This window comes from Calonectris borealis, chromosome 18 (genome assembly GCF_964195595.1).
Source record: "Calonectris borealis chromosome 18, bCalBor7.hap1.2, whole genome shotgun sequence".
NCBI lineage: Eukaryota > Metazoa > Chordata > Aves > Procellariiformes > Procellariidae > Calonectris > Calonectris borealis.
In genome coordinates, this window is record NC_134329.1 from 12,122,866 (window position 1) to 12,140,201 (window position 17,336).

Genomic DNA, 17,336 nt, shown 5'->3' on the forward strand with positions numbered 1-17,336 from the left:
AAATATCCACAAGCCTTTTTCCGCACAGCCTTACTTCTGCTTAAAAGCATTTTAACTTTTCAACAAGTCCCACTAATGTCAACTGGACCATTCATGGGTTGAAAAGTGCCATTCAACAGGAATAAGGAAGCAGAAATTGGTTTTATCATGAGCAGTTTGATATTTATGGGCTTAGTACTTGACACTAGGAAGCGACTATCCAAGAACACCTACCTTTCTAATGTCCTCCAAACTCTCCCCATTAACCATGCTTGCCACTTTGGGAGCCGCCGTCGCAGGCCCAGATGCTTCCCTAATCGACGCGTTCTTCTGCTCCACCTGTTGCTGTTGCTGCCTCTGTTGATACTTGAGCATCTCTGGATTCTCAATAATGGTGGTAGACAACTGAGCTTCAGTCATTATAGCTAGGCTTTTACCATAGGTGGACTGATGAATGTTGCTCTGTGGGCGTTAAAAACATATCACACAAAAGGAGTGACTACAACTACTACCATGACATCACTAACGATAACGCAACGGAATCACACAAATCTAATGGAATCCATAAAATGCAAATGCCCTCTGTATCATTTATACACTACAGATTTTTTTCTTCTTTATCTCTTCAGCTAACATTAAATCAATACGTAAAATAATTGGAATCAAAGCTTTAGTTGCTAATAGCAATGAGAGAAGAAAACAACCAACAGCAATCAGTTTAAAAAGACTTGCATATATGAAAGTCAAAGAGTAATTTTAAAGTGTTTTGAAGCACCCACTCCTTGTTTTCTTGGCCAAATAATTACTTCAAATGTCTAACGATGTGTAAGCAAGTGGATATTTTCCAAACAGACTTTCTTTCCAGAATAGAAACCGATATCACAAATTCATTTCTTGACTACTCTTTTTTAATGATTTGTAAAGTAGACAAGAACACATTTGTCACTACATAGTTCTATAAATAGTCCAATATTTTAATTGATTCAATACATCCCTTAAATACGATCACAGATTCTCGGAATGCTTACTGTACCTTTTCCTCCTCGCTGAGTGGATCTCCAAGTTCATCCTGGGAAAAGTCCAAAAACGCCACTGATCCATCCATGGAACACACCAGGATACCGAGTCCATTAAGGGTCCTGAAGGAAATAAAGGTCCATCTTTGTTCTCAATCTCTTTCATTGATGCAAAGGGGCAATACAATAAATGGCTCAATAAAAATCCTAGCATAAGATTTATTATCACAGCAACTACTGATGGAACGAAAGAAGTGGGACAGCAAGGAGAGAGAGTGATGGACGGCAGGAGTTCGTGTGCCGATGCTCCTTGGGAGACTGCCCACAGGAAGGAGGCGTTAGAACAATACACCTACCCATGGCGTGATCAGCACCATGAAAACCCTTCTGTAGAGGTAAAACAGAATAGTGTTCACAGCGAACAACGACACAAAGTTATAAGTTTATTTCCTTCAAAAGATGCACAAAATTTGTGTGCTAATGGAACTGGGTGAAGAAAGGGGCCTTCAGCAGATAAGCAATCAATACTTTAAGGCCATATAAACTGCTGTTTGGGGCCCAGAGAAGATGAAGCTTCATCACGCATAGGAAACAAGTAACAGATAGTCCATTCCTGTAAAGGGCTTACAGTCCAAATAAACAAGATAGGAAGGAGAAGGGATGAGACTCTTAAGAGAGAAGCTCTATATGTTGGGTAAATGCTTCTATCATCATTATCTGAAGTAACAGCAATAAAAAGAAAGAAAGATGTGCATCTGAGCAGTCCAAAATCTCTGTACTAGGCAAGAACATATGTTTGATTTTGTTATTGTTCATTATTTGGGTTTTTAAGCAAACTGCACATGTTCTTATATGTGGGGATATATTGTAACCCTGTTCTGGAGGTCTCAAAAGGTTTTCTTGGTGAAAGACAGAGAGGAGAAACTATATATTCTAGTCCTAATGGAATGATAGCCTTCCATATATAACCTATTATTGCACATTTGAAAAAAAAATATTTGACAAGTTTTGACTTCTAACCCCGTAACTTCAAATTACAGAGCTCACAGAGACAGTGACATAGGGGTTTACAGATTACTTGTTACAGAGAACAGAAGAGGAAAGGGAAGCAGGCAGAACTCTGAAGTCCTATCCAAATTAGTGCAGCAAGGCTTAAAAATATATTACATCCATCATGGCTGCAGGTGTTTGAAAATGTCTTTTTTCGTGGTGGCTGCTATACCGATAGCAGCAAATCCAGAGAAGTTAGTCTCAGCACCGTGTAACTAGGTTAACCAACACTACTCCAAGTTAGAAAATGATAAAATCTTGTTGAGAGTTTTCTGCTTGCTTAGCAGACAAATTGCTGAGCTCCTATTGACCTCTGGATCCAAGCAATTGTTCATGAAAACATAATCATGTTCAGATATTACGATGATGGATCCAAGTCTAAAACTCTAAAATAGAAACGAGACAGCTATAACAATATAACAGTATCAGATTTTTCCAAATTTACTCAGACTGTTTTCAGAATGGAGCACGTTTCTAGGAACATTTCATATTATTGACATTTTAGCCATACATTTCAATTTGTGAACAGGATATAAAATAACAAGTTTCCTGATGCTCCTTTGTCTCTCAAATATCCCACAAAACCATTTCCTCAGAAATTGCAAGATGTTAACCAGCTATTACTCCCAATGACTTTATGCCATGAAAAATGTGCACATTGCAGATGGAGAAATAAAAAACACTACAGGAAAACAACACTATTCAAAGCTATTGTACTACAACAATAGCAGCACTTCTCATGACATATTCCACTTATTGGTTTTCTAGCCTTAATCTATTAATGAAAGAAAAATGTTTTGGTTTTGAAAACTTTTTATTGTGCTTCACTGAGCTTCATGGCAAAATCCACATGGCACACAGAAAACAGGAAGTTATACAGTCGTAAGCTTTAAAATTTACAGCATAAAACCACCAAGATTGTTATAGCTCTTAAGGTGGAATTTCGAAAGTTAGGAAGCGCTAGAATTAAGACAACCTATGTAATCAGCTGTGTGCCTATCATGAAGAAAACATGTCTTCTCTTGTACAGAACCCTTAACTCTGTAAATCACCTGATGCATAGGTTAAGAGTATTTTTTTAATACCATTTACTGAGTGGTCTCACGGTTATTTCTTCCTTATTATTCAAGTCTTGCAGTGAATAAAGAACTACTAGCTTCCGCATTTTTATGACCAGGCCTTAGGAGGAAAGCAGGAGAGGAGAGGACAGAGCACCACTAACTGCAGAAAGAGGAAAACAAGATGTGGGACAGTAGACTGCTGGGAAAGTGGGCTGTCCAAGCCAAGCCAAATCTCTAGAGATGTCCTGCAGCCTCGTGGGAAAGCTCAGCACTTGCCCTTCTGCTACGTCCTGTGGTTGGTGGATGGGGCGAGGTTGGGTGTAGGAGGTTCGGTATCCCTTCGCTGAGACTTCCTACATGATCAGCCACGGCTACTCTTAACACAGAGCAATTTACATGGCGCTGCAACAACATGGTATAACTACATTCTTACTAAAACCAAAAGCTATTGCATTTACTTTTTTTATACATGAAAATCCTTCAGGCATTCAAATGATGAGTGAGTAGTGCATGTGTGTGTGTATAAATGAGTGAGTGTATGCATAAAACATTAAAAAAAAACCCAAAAAAAACCCCCAAACCCCCTGAACTTTTTCTTTTGGTATATTGTCTCCTTAGGCACAATGGAAAGATTGGCCTAGAAGGTTCACCTGAATTTGTCATAACTGTACAGTGCAGTAACTTTTCATGGATGTAGTGCACATAAAACTCACCAGGTCCACCATGGCAGGGTACAAAATACATATTCTATGAAAATATTTCAGAGAATCATAACAAGTAGCAACTCATTCCACAGGTATTTTACTGCATCATGTTCTAAATATATTAATTTTTATTCCATTTTAACGTTACACAATCTCAAGTGACTACATGCTAGTTGCTAATGTTACTACCAAAGAAGTTGCAGCAGAACCAAAAACTTCAGGAACCGATTACTTGTGTTCCAACAGCTACAACCTGTACTGTTTTAAGGAATTTCCAGTTAATGCGCATACCTAAAGTTGATAGCAACACTTTGGCTTTTGTTACAAACAGCAGAAATCAACTTACCAGGAGATGTCCATGATAGACTTGTCAAACAGCTCATGTATGACAACTAAAGGTCGTTTCAGACACGTGAGCTTAAAACAGAAGAAACAACACTCAGAAATTTAGAAGTTCTATGCTACCACAAATATTTCCGCATTAATACTCTCCCAGAGTCTAACAATATTCACCAAACAAGATCTGGCCAGGAGACAGCTGTACGCCTGATGGTGTATCTGAAGCACCTAGTTACCCATTCCACTACTGGCACAGAGAAGCTTTGGAGAAGAATAGCTGACATTCAACCCTCTCCTTTCTGAAACACAGACTGAGTTTCTTAACCAACTTTGCCTTTACATCGCAGTCATAGAACACCCTCTACCACTCAAAAAGTAATTCCACAGATGCTAAAGATAGCTTCTGTTCTAAGCTTTACTGAGATAAGCATGTTGCAAACTGCCAGCGCAAGAGGAAGACAGAAAACAGATGAGGTTTCCATGTCCTCACTCAATTTGTGTAAGTGAGTGAAGCCTCTCAAGAGCAAAGGGAATTTGACTCTCAATTATTCTTAAAGAGGATTCCTCTACACGTATAAATCAGCTTAGTAATAAAGAGCTGAATGTGAAAATTCCCAGTAACCTGTTCTAAATCAGACCTTCTAAGCTCTTTAATGTTAAACCAATGGACTTAATATCTATAGTATATAGTACAACTGAAATGAAACAGGAGAAGTCAATGTGATCTAGGATGTTTCATGCCCATAGGTTCACAGATGTAGTGTAGTAGTCATCTTCAGTAGTTAATTTCTCTTATGTTTCGATAGGTCTGTGTTGTATACCTATCTATTAAGCTCTTCAGGGCAAAGACTGCCTATAACCTTGCATCTCTATAATACCTAGTATAACCTCAACAGGCACCCTAAATGAAATCATAGTATAAATAGAAAGTAAAATATACTGAGAGTGATACTTTGATATGGGTATGCACCGGCAGCATTGCCAGAAACAGATCTAGTGTTATGCATTTAGCGATTGATGGATAAATATCACACTGGAATCTATAAATAGTAGATTGCAGTTAGCAATTGGCGTGTTCTGGCACACGTTCTCATCACAAACCTTTACAAATCAGTTAAATTTATTCCCTGTCCTTTGCAGTTGCCAAACAACCCATCTTGCATTTATAAATGTGAGAATAGCTACTCTTTTCTTAGCCAGAATAACAATTTTAGTGTAAATTTTAAAGTAAAACCCAAACTAGATATTGAAAACTTGAACCTATACTTAAAAAGCTCATTCACTTTCACATTCCTTTCCATAGCAAAGGCAGAAGCCAGAACGAAGCAGAAAGATGAGCCGTATATACGCTCAGAAACAGCTATCCTGTGCCTGCTATATTCTCCTCGTACCCATAAAAGCAAGACTCACAGAGCTAGACTCTAAGAGTGATTAATGGGTAGGTGGGCTAAACATGGAGAAACAGTAAAGTCTTTTTCTTATGAGACTCACATGGAGAACAAGTGAAAGACATAGGAAGAAGACAGGGCTGAATTATGTTTATTAACTGTGGTAACACATTATTTCCCTTAACAGTTCCTCCCCCTTACGAGGGCAACATACTCTGCCCCTGGCTTCTAGCTGCTCTTGGCTTTAGAGAAGTGAACTAATACAAATCCACTTCCTTCCCCCCCAGCAAATGCTGTAACAACAGGGAGAAAAAAAACAACTAAACATGAATCTAAATATGAGACTTAATGCTGTACACATGACCTTTGTGCTAAACCCTCAAGTTACCCAAATGACCACATTAGTCAAAGGCAGAAAAAAACCACTTACCCAGACAGAAAGAGATCGATCCTTACTACCAACAGCACAACAGCAGTAGGGACAACTTGACTTGGTGGAGCTCCCATTCTTTTGTTTCTTCTTGAAGATTTTTGGATTGAATTTCTGAACAAATGAGATGCCCCAAATTTTATTACAGTAATTACATTTTAGTAGGAGATCCGCTTTAAAAGCAAGTTTTCCACTTAAGAGTGAAAAAGAAACATGTAATAGAAACAAAGTCCCTAACCAGACTCTGTAAGAGCACTGAGAAGAGCAGCATATGCTTTCTGAAGGGGCTTTCTGAATGCCTTAACAGGAATGGCAAACAATATTAATTTTACTAGCGATCAGGAACCCATTAGAAACCTAAGTCACTTTAATCAAGTCACTGAACAGCTAACAAAGTTAGTGTTTGGCATTCCTAACATGCTCCTGTACTCTCCTTTCTTATCTTGTTCATTTATGTCCAGTTCTCTTATCACAATAGCAAGCTGATTGCTTCCAACATGTAAAGTTGGCATTGTTTAAACACCACCATGTGTTTGCTTTACTAATCTTGACACCTATCCCCACTTATTGTCCCATTTATGCATAAAATTATCAAAAAGCACATATTAGAAGTTTTACTTCAGGGATAAATTACTATCACTCACTCACCACTACTGTAACTGCCTTCCGATGCCCTACAAAATCCATGTTGGTTTTCCATCCGTCTCTCTCAATGATTTGAGCAGTAGGTCCAGAATTATTCATGGCATGAGCAGAAACAAGATAGTGACCATCCGGTGACCAGCTAAGACGCAACACGTGAGTTGTCCCTCCACACTGACAAAAAGAATAAAAAAAAACCCCATACTGGAGCTTTAAAAGTGTTTGGCAAACAAAGGATTTTTAATGCAAACTATTTAAATTTCAGATTTAGGGAATATGATTACAAAGGAAGTCTTCTGTGAACATAAAAAAATGACATTACGTACAATTCTCGGCACTTCAGCCATGTTTATACAGGTGATCTAGTGTAACTTATTAAGCACTACCAAAAGGGGAAGAACTTTAAAGCAAACAAAGTATCTTTTTGGATACTGTATACTCAGTATTCATCACAGTCCTAGTTAGTGACAGCGCTGCAGCATACGAACTGCTAATAATGAGACTTCAGCTTGCAACACCAGCTCACATATGAATTTAGGCGTTTACAGTCTATTACTAAGAGTAATTGCACTAATCACGATACCGTAAGTTCACTGCAAAACACTCCACCCACTAAGCACCAGCTTCTGTGCCCAGAAATTTGATCTCTTGATCAAAGTCATCACATAACAGCCCTATGATGCCAGACCAAAGATCCCTCCTAAGTACTTATCTCGTTTCTGATAGTGGCCAATAGAAGATGCATAGGGAAGAATGTAAGAGCAATGTAATTAGTGTGCCAATACTTCCTCGGAATAACCTCTACATTTCCAAGAATTTACTTAATTTTTTACATAACCCAGGTAAACCTTTGGCACCCACGACATCCACTGGCAATGAGAGTCTCAATTTAATCACGTTGTGTGAGAAAGTAGCTCCTCCCCCCCCCCACTTTTGAATCTGCCATCTGATCGTTTCATTTGATTCAGCACTGCTAAATTAACTAATGTTTGTGCAGAATCAGAGTAATTCTTACAATTTTCATTCATTCTATAAGAATTCACTTTGAATGGTCACACATTCTGAAGTACCTCATCAAAGGGTTTTGTGATGCTGGTTTCCAATTGCCAGTCCATGGTCCGCCACACCTTCAAGCTTCGATCATCAGCCTGAGAGGCAATATATTTTCCGACAGGATCCCAGGTCAGCCCTTTCACCAAGCCAGAATGCCCCTTCAAAGTGGCAAGAATTTCTGTGCACACAAAATTGAGAATAGAGAGGAGTTATTGATACCTCCTTTAGGACAGACTGTTGAGGAGATTTACAAGATCTTTTTGAAACAGCACATTAAATATAACCTATTCTAATGTACAAACAACAACGTATCAACCAAACTGGAACCTGTATTTAAGTAAGCTAAGAATGATACAAAGAAGTGGGAAAGAGAACTCTGGAGAGAATAAGGGGTGCAAAACTCTTTACAAGAAAGATCAGAGCAGGAGGACCAGCAGTGCCCACGAAGTTCAGAATAGCACCTTAAAGCTATGGAAAGCAGCGGTTTAACTGGAACTTCGGTTAAACATTCACCCTTTCTTCTGTACCCAAAGATTATCGCAACAAATTCAGCTTTGTGCACCAAACATTAACTAAGTCAAAGTTGCAACTGAACAGACACACAAGCCTGGCAGGCCTGGTAACCTCCTTTCAGTCAACGTCTTGCTCACCAGCCTGTGAGAGGAGGCTGAGGGTACTGCACGGGCTGCACAGCTAGCTTGGAAGTCTAAAAACTCCGTATCAGGATTGGAAGCAACCCTAAAATAAACGGCAGTGACTGGGCACCACACAATGGGAGCTTTAGCCTGCATCACGTTACGTGGTGAGAAGCAGCCAAATACAGGCACGTGCTCCCTAACTGCCGCAGACCCGCGCAGGTCCGCGAACGCTGCCCAGCGCACCGGCTGCACCTGGCAGCGCGGTCACTGAGAAACAGGGGCCTCAGGACTGTGGGAGTTACCAGCACGGCAGCAGTGGGAGAAGGAAAATGGCCATCAAATGTAAGACTTGAGAGCTTCTGCTACCGTGAGGCTCCCCCAGTCCTTCCTTCCTCCCCTTCATCACGTAAAGTCACGCTGCGTATTAAGCAGCAGCATTTAAAGTGGGGTAAATAAGGCAATGTCCCCCAGAAGGCAAATGAATGGCAAGCTCTATAGGTACAAAGGCAACAGAGAAAAAAAATATATAGATATAATATCAAGCTGAAGTTCTATTTATTCGGGATTTTGCAGAGAAGGTGAAAAAGAAAACACATGTAATAATGACCTTCATGTAAAATCAGCAGCACAACCCGAACGTAGCTGTTGTCTACAGCAGAGTGGAATCCTCCGTTCACTGCCACCCAAACTTGGAAGAAGGACTGACTCACCAGATTGCAAGCGTGCCATCTCAAAAGACAGACAACCCATTCCCACATAGGGATTTTCAGTCGATGAAATACACCCACGGAGGGAAGAGCTTGTCACAAAGCTTTACGTACTCGCACACCTGAAATGTAAGAATTCTCACCTGGAAATTTGATAGCATTCCAGATGACAACAGTGTTATCCACACTACAGGATGCCAGCCAGGCATCATGCGGAGACCACGCTACATCCATGACATCTGTTTTAAAAAAAAAGTTTCCATGTAAGACGTTGATGGTAATCAGAAAATCCAAAAATATTTTTAAAAAAAAACTTGTGTGGCAACATTTTTTTCTATCACTGAGAAATGATTATCATCTCACTAGAGTGGAAGGTAAGAAAGAACATAACAACACTCATTGGGAGTGAGGGTCTCCAACTTATAGTGTTCAATGAGGAACAAAAAAAAAAAAATCCAAGGCAGACAACGCAATGATTAGTGATTAGAGAAAGTACTACTGCCTGTATAAAGTACTTCGTCTTGTTTTGAATGAAAAAGCAACAGCAGGTATGGCGATGCACTCACTTTATTCCAACACACGTTGAGTGATGAAAGTGATTTCAATCTTGATTTTAATCATAGCTCGTGTCAGCAGGTGCAAAATGCATTTGAAATTATCTGGTTTATTCATCTCTTGCATTGCTCTTTAGTTATTTTTTCTAAACATTCTTTGGTTTACAAAAACTTTATCTTTTGCCAACCAGCAGATTATTCACTGCAAGTGTGAACATTTATTTAAATAAAAATACAGTTTAGCTTCCTTTATTCAGATTCATTCAAGTACAAGTTTCTTAGTTGCTCATTTTTCTACTACATAGTTGCCGGAAGTTTTCTACTACATTGCCAGAAGTTACTTGTATGAAAATCGGCATTTGATTAAAAATGACATTTTCTTTTAGATTTTCATTGTTGCTCTTAGAAGTAATTACTGACTTGCCACCAAATATATATACGTTTTGAGCAAGAAAATGTGACACTGAAAACCAAATTTTTTTTCCAAATACATGCAAATTATGTTCATTCAACATCTTTTAACTTACCTCCCGAATGGCTTCGGAGAATCGATACACACCTCCACTGCTCAACATTAGTAAGTTTGCTACTAGAACCAAACACAGTGCTAGGTCCAATGTACCTAATTAAAATAAAAAAGAACTATCAACAGAACCACCTCAAGTTCTTCAAACTTGCCTTCTAAAGAAAATTAGCTGCACAGTACATTTCTATTTTATAGTCAGTTATTCCTGTGATGAAAACTGAAGCAAAAAAAATGTGTTTTTTAGAGAAAGTAATTCCAGTTATTAAAAAATTAGCTTCAATAAAATGTACAATTTCTACGGATAGCAAAAAATGATAACATTTAAGATAACTCTTCAAATCTCATCAGGAAGCTTTTTTCAACGACAGAAGAAAATGCCTCAGCTCCTCGAGAGGAGAGAGACTGCCCAGGCAGACACACAATCCAGCCCAAGAGACAGAGACCGAATCTCCAATACCAGCGATGTGGTGTCACTGGTTTCAGCTCCTTACGCACCAGGCAAAGCAGTGAACTTACAAAAGGCCAGCACAGGGAAAAAACACTAAGAGACATGACAGAGTAACCTACTTGAAATAAAATACAAAATTGAGAAGGAAGAAACATGCTTACGCAGCTCGTTTCCACACCATAATCAACTTGTCATCTCCCCCTGAAGCCAAGTAAACTCCATTGTTTGACCATCGCACACAGTTCACACAAGCTGAAATGCAGAAAAGAAAGTCTGTAAGATGAAAGATGAGAATAAGTGGTTCTGGACTGGGGACAGGGTTTATAATAAGCAAAACTTGACAGGAGATGTTTAGGATTTAAGTGTGCTTTTTCCACTCAAAGCAGTTACTCTGTCTGCTTTAGATAAATGAATTGGTACTTATCTTTCAATAGCAGCTGAGGAACTCCTTACTTTAAAAAAACTATTCCTTATTTTAAAAAGCTTCACCAAAAGTAGCTCAAAAGAAGAAAGATTAATACTCACCTAACAAAGGAAACTGCTTGTGGTAAATGAGGTGGGATTAAGAGGGCAGAGAAGGAAAGATATATCTCAAAGAAAGGGGACAGCTTATTCAGGTAACTATACTTTCAAATGTAAAGCGCAATAAATCCAGAATAATTTAGAACTATAGCCAATATACTTCATACGATGTTTCCTTTATACTTATTTCTTCTCTTGCCCTTTCCTGCAGAGCTCCCCAGATTCGCAGAATGTGCATTATCAATTACACTGTGGCCACAGCTGGAAAAAGTTCATAGGGAGATTTCCAAAGGTATCTATATTTCTCTGTACATTTTCCCACATTTTAATAACATTTTCTGCTGAATATCTAAAAAAGTATATAGCCAAAGTATGAGACCACTCTGCTGTACTTTACTGATTGATTCACCACTGGACAGGGCATGATTTTTGTAATTACAAACAAGTAATGCTTAAGCTTTGGCAAATTACCAACAGTCAGTAAAAAGAAAAAAAATCTTTGTTACCTAAGTGATTGTCCATCTGACAAAGCATCTTGGGAATATTTTCATTCTTTTCATCTTCCTCTTTCAGGACAGGAGCCATATTCCAGATCACAACTTTCCCAGAATCCTGACCTGTAAGAGAACAAAAAGCCCCCCCTTTTAAATACATGCAAAAAGGTTTTTCAACTTAATCTCAGTTCCAGAACAGATGCTAAAATTTAGGCATTACTGCAGTGGAACTTGGGAAACATCTGAATACAGACGCCATTCTGATATAATTACACTGAGTCAGAAGTGTTTTATTTTTCTTGAAGTTATTAAAAATAAAGTTATACAGCCTTCTTCAACAAATCATACTGTACATAATCATACCACCTATAAGGATGAACTATTTATAATAAAATTGTATTTTAAAAGGTAAAAGATACATTCAAATCCTAAATTGCAATTATTGTAGCCAACATAAAATTATTCACTATTGTAATCCAAATAATATTTTTGCACATATTTCTTGAGCTATTCCATTTATATAATTGGATTTTTTGGTACCAATAGCTCTACTGTTTAGCAGGTCAAAAAGCAACTTCACATTTAGTTCCTCTTCAAATAAGAAAGAAATTGGGCCAGTATGGCCACAACTCAATTATTGCAGCTAGTATCTCAATGATGTCCAGGAGGACATATAACCCTGCCTTCTGCAGTAACAGCAGCACTTTTCAATACATTTTAATGACTTACATAATTATCTGTTTCTTAGAGATATAAGTGATGTGTTTTTAAAAGGGTCAAACTGATTAAAGTGTTGTGAAGGCACAAGATGATTATTATAGCCCAAAATTCTGCCTTCTATCAGTACACAGACATACCTTGTCCTCCTGTTGCAAACTTGGTCCCATCTGGGTGAATGTCCACTGAAAATATTGGCTTTCCTGGAATTAAAGAACAAGCAGCAACATACTGAATTGTGTTACAGCCAAGAGAATGCAGTAACGCCAAAAGAACCGTAACTCTTCTGGTTGGCGAGTAACTTTCTTCTTCTAAAAGCTACAGTTGTGAGAATTACAGCTGACTACAGGAGTTGAAAGCAACTTGATGACAGAAATGACAGCCTATTAAAAGTGTATGTGGAAGTTATCATGCCATAACAAACCGGCGATAACCAAGGACACTTAATCCAGCAGGATATGCCAAATGCCTCAAAGCAAAATAATACCACAAAGCAAACGCCAACGAGGCAAAACTCTATTTGAGTAAGGAATGTCTTCCAGGTTTCTACAGTTCATTAGCTGATGACCTGAAGCAAGTTTTGTTTTGGTTTCTGTTTTTGTTTTTTTAAAATCCTCCCCAATCTCCGACTGCATCAGTTGGTCACACAATTACCTGTCTCACATTCAAATTCTGTTGTTATGAAGTGCTTCTACCATAAGCCTAGCTTTTATTTTTACGGCTTCCATATAGACAAAGGAAGACTAACCAACTTAGTATCACTCTGAAATCTTTCAGTTCTTCATATGCTACATCTTTCAGAAGAAAACTAAGTTTTATGAAAATGTAAACCCTGTAACAAATAACTAACATAACTGGGGAACAGCTTCGGAAACCGGACAACCCTCACTCTCAGCCTATTCTGCTCCAACCACTCACACACACCCTCCTATATGTTCACAGTTCTTTTAACCTTTGCAGGAGGAGAAGGAAGAGGGGAAAAGTAAACATACTGCCTTTCCATGATGCTCAAAGAGCTACCGCTAAGAATTACTTGAAGGAATACGCATGTGATTTCCACATTCAAGTAATTTTTGGCAGCAGTCTGAACCCTTTCAAACCGGAATGCTTCTGCAAGCAAGATCACACACATGCCAGTATAAAATAAAGGCAATTTATCAGAACAGCCAAAAGAACCAGTACCCACCGTACCAAGCTTACTCAATAAATTTCCCACGTATGTCAATTCTTGCACTGTATCTTCATGATACGTTAAGACATAAACGATAAAACCCTGAGAATTTATCCAGTGATAGGTTTTATGTTGCAACTGTAGCATCTGAATTCCTTGACACTAAACTGCTAACAAAACCCTCATCCAAATATCCAGTATTTCTTACTTTTTGAGGGATATGCATTTTGCTTCATGTCAACTTTTATTTTCTTTATGTTGACTTGTTTTAAGGTTTATTTTATTTGGATTTATATTGCAACTCTGACATGTGATTCCCCTTAAAATTTTTACAGGCAGCCAAGCAAAGACCTTAAGTACAGTAAGATGGCACTCAACTTACATTCCTTCCAAGTCCTTTAGACCGCATAAAACACATAAGCTGAGACTTAGCTGTGGTTTTTCTTCAGATTGTTGTGCCTGATTCTATCTTCTATTCTATTAACTTGAATGCAACATACAGCGTTAAGCTGAATATTTTGAGAAGCATGGGAAAACAGCAAACATTTATTTTATCCTTCCCAAGATGTGGAAGTTCCCTTAAATTAAACCAGTGCATCATTTGAAATCGTTTAACCCACTGACACTTACAGAAACAGGTCATTCTGTGGATCTTATAGGTGGCAGAGGTTACCTTTTCATTCTGCGCCAACAGTCTTGGGCAAGACGACTTACTATATTCTCAAATTTGCCATTAGACATGAAGAGGAGAGCGCTCCTTCCAGGAAGCCAGTTATCAAAGACCTTTTAATTGTGCCAACCTGGCTCATTTTGCCTATGTATCATTCTCACCAACAGGAAACAGTTCCCCAGCAAACCTGAAGGAACAGTAACCTCTAGCACAGGGGCATCAATTATCAGGAGGAATTACGGCTTCCAGAGTCAGCACGGCATCTATGAACAAGGCTTCAGAGTTTAGGTGGTTTGTAGTTTAACAATACTGGGTTTAAAATTGGTTTAATAGATGCAGCCGCCTCATATAGGAAGACTCGTTCCTCCTCTGCTCCGATTCCACCACTCTTCCTTCCCAAAAGTCTGCACTAAAAAGTAGCCGCGACCAAAGCACACACTGATAAGTTTGTCTGACAGATACACTGGCTTCTCTTTGTTCAGGAAAAACGGATGTGCTATACATGCCAAAAAATTGTGAAATAAGTCATTGCACCTGTTGCTTTGCAAAAATTACAGACATGATGTAATTTTCTTTTCCTTTACTAGGTGTTTAAAACTATCACAGCATCTCCAACTTCTGCCTTATCTCAACAGCACAACTCTACAGGTGCAGTAACAGCAGCTCCCTTCCTCCTTCTGAGCAAAGTTTTTGCACAGACCACAAATGGGGTTGATGAAATTTAGCAAATTGTTTTACTTACGGAGCCAGAGGTAACTTAGCTACAGATCCACCATAACAGCTTAAAATTAGCCACATCACACCAGGGAAAATGTCCACCTAGCCCAGTGCTCTGTTCAGAAACCAGCATTAGATACCTCCCTAGGGATCTGTATAATGGCAAGCACACAATGCTTCTTCCTAGGATAATCTTCCAGCTCCAAAAAAAAGCAATTCTGACTTCTTGAATCAGAGGTCCTCAACAGACTTTTCTTCTATAAATTCAATCAGCCATCTCAGATCCATAAATAACATCGATAGCCCCTAACACAAAGAGATCCACTGCTCAACCATGGACTCTGTGAAGAACCACCTACTCCATGTGTCCTGCACCTGCTACCTGTTACTTCAACACCTCTTAAGTCTTGTACAGGAGAACAGTGAACAAAAATCACCTGACATTCACTCCTTTTCTGCCACTTACGACCCTGCACGTGTTCATCACGTCTCCAGCTCAGTCCTCCCATTCCTAGCCCAAAGAGTCCTACTCTACCCAGTCATTCCTTGTGCGAAACTGTCTCACACTTTTGATCATTCTGGTCACTCCTCTATCAGCTTCTTCCAGTTCTCCTGTATTTTATGATGCGGAGGGGAACTGGCATTGAAGACAGTGTTCAAACGCAAATGATCCACGTATTTCTATAGTAGGATAAAGTTTTCTTTTTAGTTCTTTTCCTAGCATAAATTTGGGTTTCAATCTAATGAGAACTGAGCAGATATTTTTGTAAATTATTTTAACCCTAAAAACTCAGACTTCAGTGGAAGTCGTCAGGTCACAGGACATTATTTTATACGGGAAGTTTAAAAAGGGTATGGACTTCGCACTCAGGAAAGGCAGCGGTAATAAATGAAGCCCTCAACAACAAATCAAGTTTCCTACGCGGCTCAACTATGATCCAGGAAGGATCTTATTCCACAGGTAACTAATCATGCACAATGATCTACCCAGTAAATGTGGGCTTTTCCGCAGAATTTGCCAATAAGCTTAAAACACAATGACTTGTGAACATGAGACCTGACAAATTAATCTCCTATAAGAGCCAAGTAAATATTGTTTCCATGTGATGGATAATTCCTAATAAATTGGACTAGTTTCATACATCTCAGTCTCACCAGCAATGTCCAGATGCATCCAGTGGTTAACCTTTAAAGACATTTTCTCCCTGGAAACATTCGTTTACTAAATCAAGTTCCAGACTTCTCGGAGTTTGTACAGATAAGTGTCTTCCATTTTCCATATACAGGAAATCTGTCAAACTACACCCAGCCTCAACCTGTCACACCCTATTCTTAACAGACATTCTGCATTAATCAAAATACAAACAGCAACTGCAAAATGCCATGTCATATATGGCACAGCACCACACTTACAAGTCAACCTAGATGAAATATTATTTACAGGTCAGTCTGGATCTTATTTCAAATAGCTTTGGATATTATTCCAAGATCTGGGGGTAATATAATTCAAGATGGACTGGTCAGTTGTTTAGAGCCCACGGCTTTCAGTTCACACCACTTTCACTGTGCTCTTCTACTTCAACTATAAGTTGAAGTAATTTTATAAACTTAAGCTGACAAGAGCAAACCAAAGAGGGAAGCAACTACTTATGAACCAGGACCACAGGGCATCAGGATTTCATTCCTGGCCCTGGCTGCAGTGACCCGTTGGTAAAGCCAAGCGCAGCAGCAGCCCTGTTTGGATGCCTGCAGGAAACAGTAATTACTGGATATAGGAACCTAAGCTTCCACCACTTCAGCTGAAAAGATCATTCGCACCCATTTTTCAGGCAGTAGTAGAGCTACTGCGTGTTTCAGCACCAGAAAGCTTAGAGACAGTGGTGTAATCCAAGCTAGAGAGCACCTAATTTGGACCCTTTAGCCAAGCCTCGGAAAGGAGTTGTAGCTTTACTATTTATTAGAAAGCAGCGTATCAATGTCACAAACAATTCGGTTCCGATCTAGCACAAACACTGCATGAATTTCAAGTCAGTTTTGTTACATACTCATATTCACCAGTCCAGAAACAGGCAAAACCCATGAGGAGTTCACAGTGGCACGTTCAAAGTCGCAACGCGAGCGGTAAGAGGCATTAGAACGCCAACGCACCGGCTTGGAAAGGAAAGTCTTCCCGGTGTCCTGCTCCAGAGCTGCGCGTGCTTTTCCTGGCTATCGAGAAACATGGGGCTTGTCACGATTAAATTAATTACTTAGGTTTAAAAAAAGGAATCACTAGTAAAGCTACATATTATGAACGTGTATTAACTCTTCAATGATCTAGAAGGAATTTCTTTATGTTTTTAATAAGTTTGCTCTCTACACTTTTATGTCTATCCCTTAAAATACGGAACAAGTTCAATAATCATTAGATTGTTTACCCAAGTAAACAAAGACTTTTATTTGTTTCCAGTTTTCAGTCTAAAGATTTCAAATGATTTAAAAAAAAAAGAGAACAGATTAAGTGATCACAG

At 38.9% G+C, this 17,336-nt stretch overlaps 1 protein-coding gene across 1 annotated transcript in view; it reads right to left on the minus strand.

The window, feature by feature from the left end:
* Positions 1–17,336, minus strand: part of HIRA (histone cell cycle regulator) — a 38,405-nt gene that overhangs the window by 16,892 nt on the left and 4,177 nt on the right. The window contains exons 2-12 of the mRNA XM_075167982.1: positions 12,409–12,471; positions 11,564–11,674; positions 10,697–10,787; positions 10,089–10,183; positions 9,151–9,246; positions 7,680–7,840; positions 6,616–6,783; positions 5,968–6,081; positions 4,157–4,227; positions 1,013–1,118; positions 214–441 (exon numbers count right to left, since the gene is read on the minus strand). Coding sequence (XP_075024083.1) covers positions 214–441; positions 1,013–1,118; positions 4,157–4,227; positions 5,968–6,081; positions 6,616–6,783; positions 7,680–7,840; positions 9,151–9,246; positions 10,089–10,183; positions 10,697–10,787; positions 11,564–11,674; positions 12,409–12,471 — 1,304 coding nt within the window. The remainder of the gene's footprint in view (positions 1–213; positions 442–1,012; positions 1,119–4,156; positions 4,228–5,967; positions 6,082–6,615; positions 6,784–7,679; positions 7,841–9,150; positions 9,247–10,088; positions 10,184–10,696; positions 10,788–11,563; positions 11,675–12,408; positions 12,472–17,336) is intronic.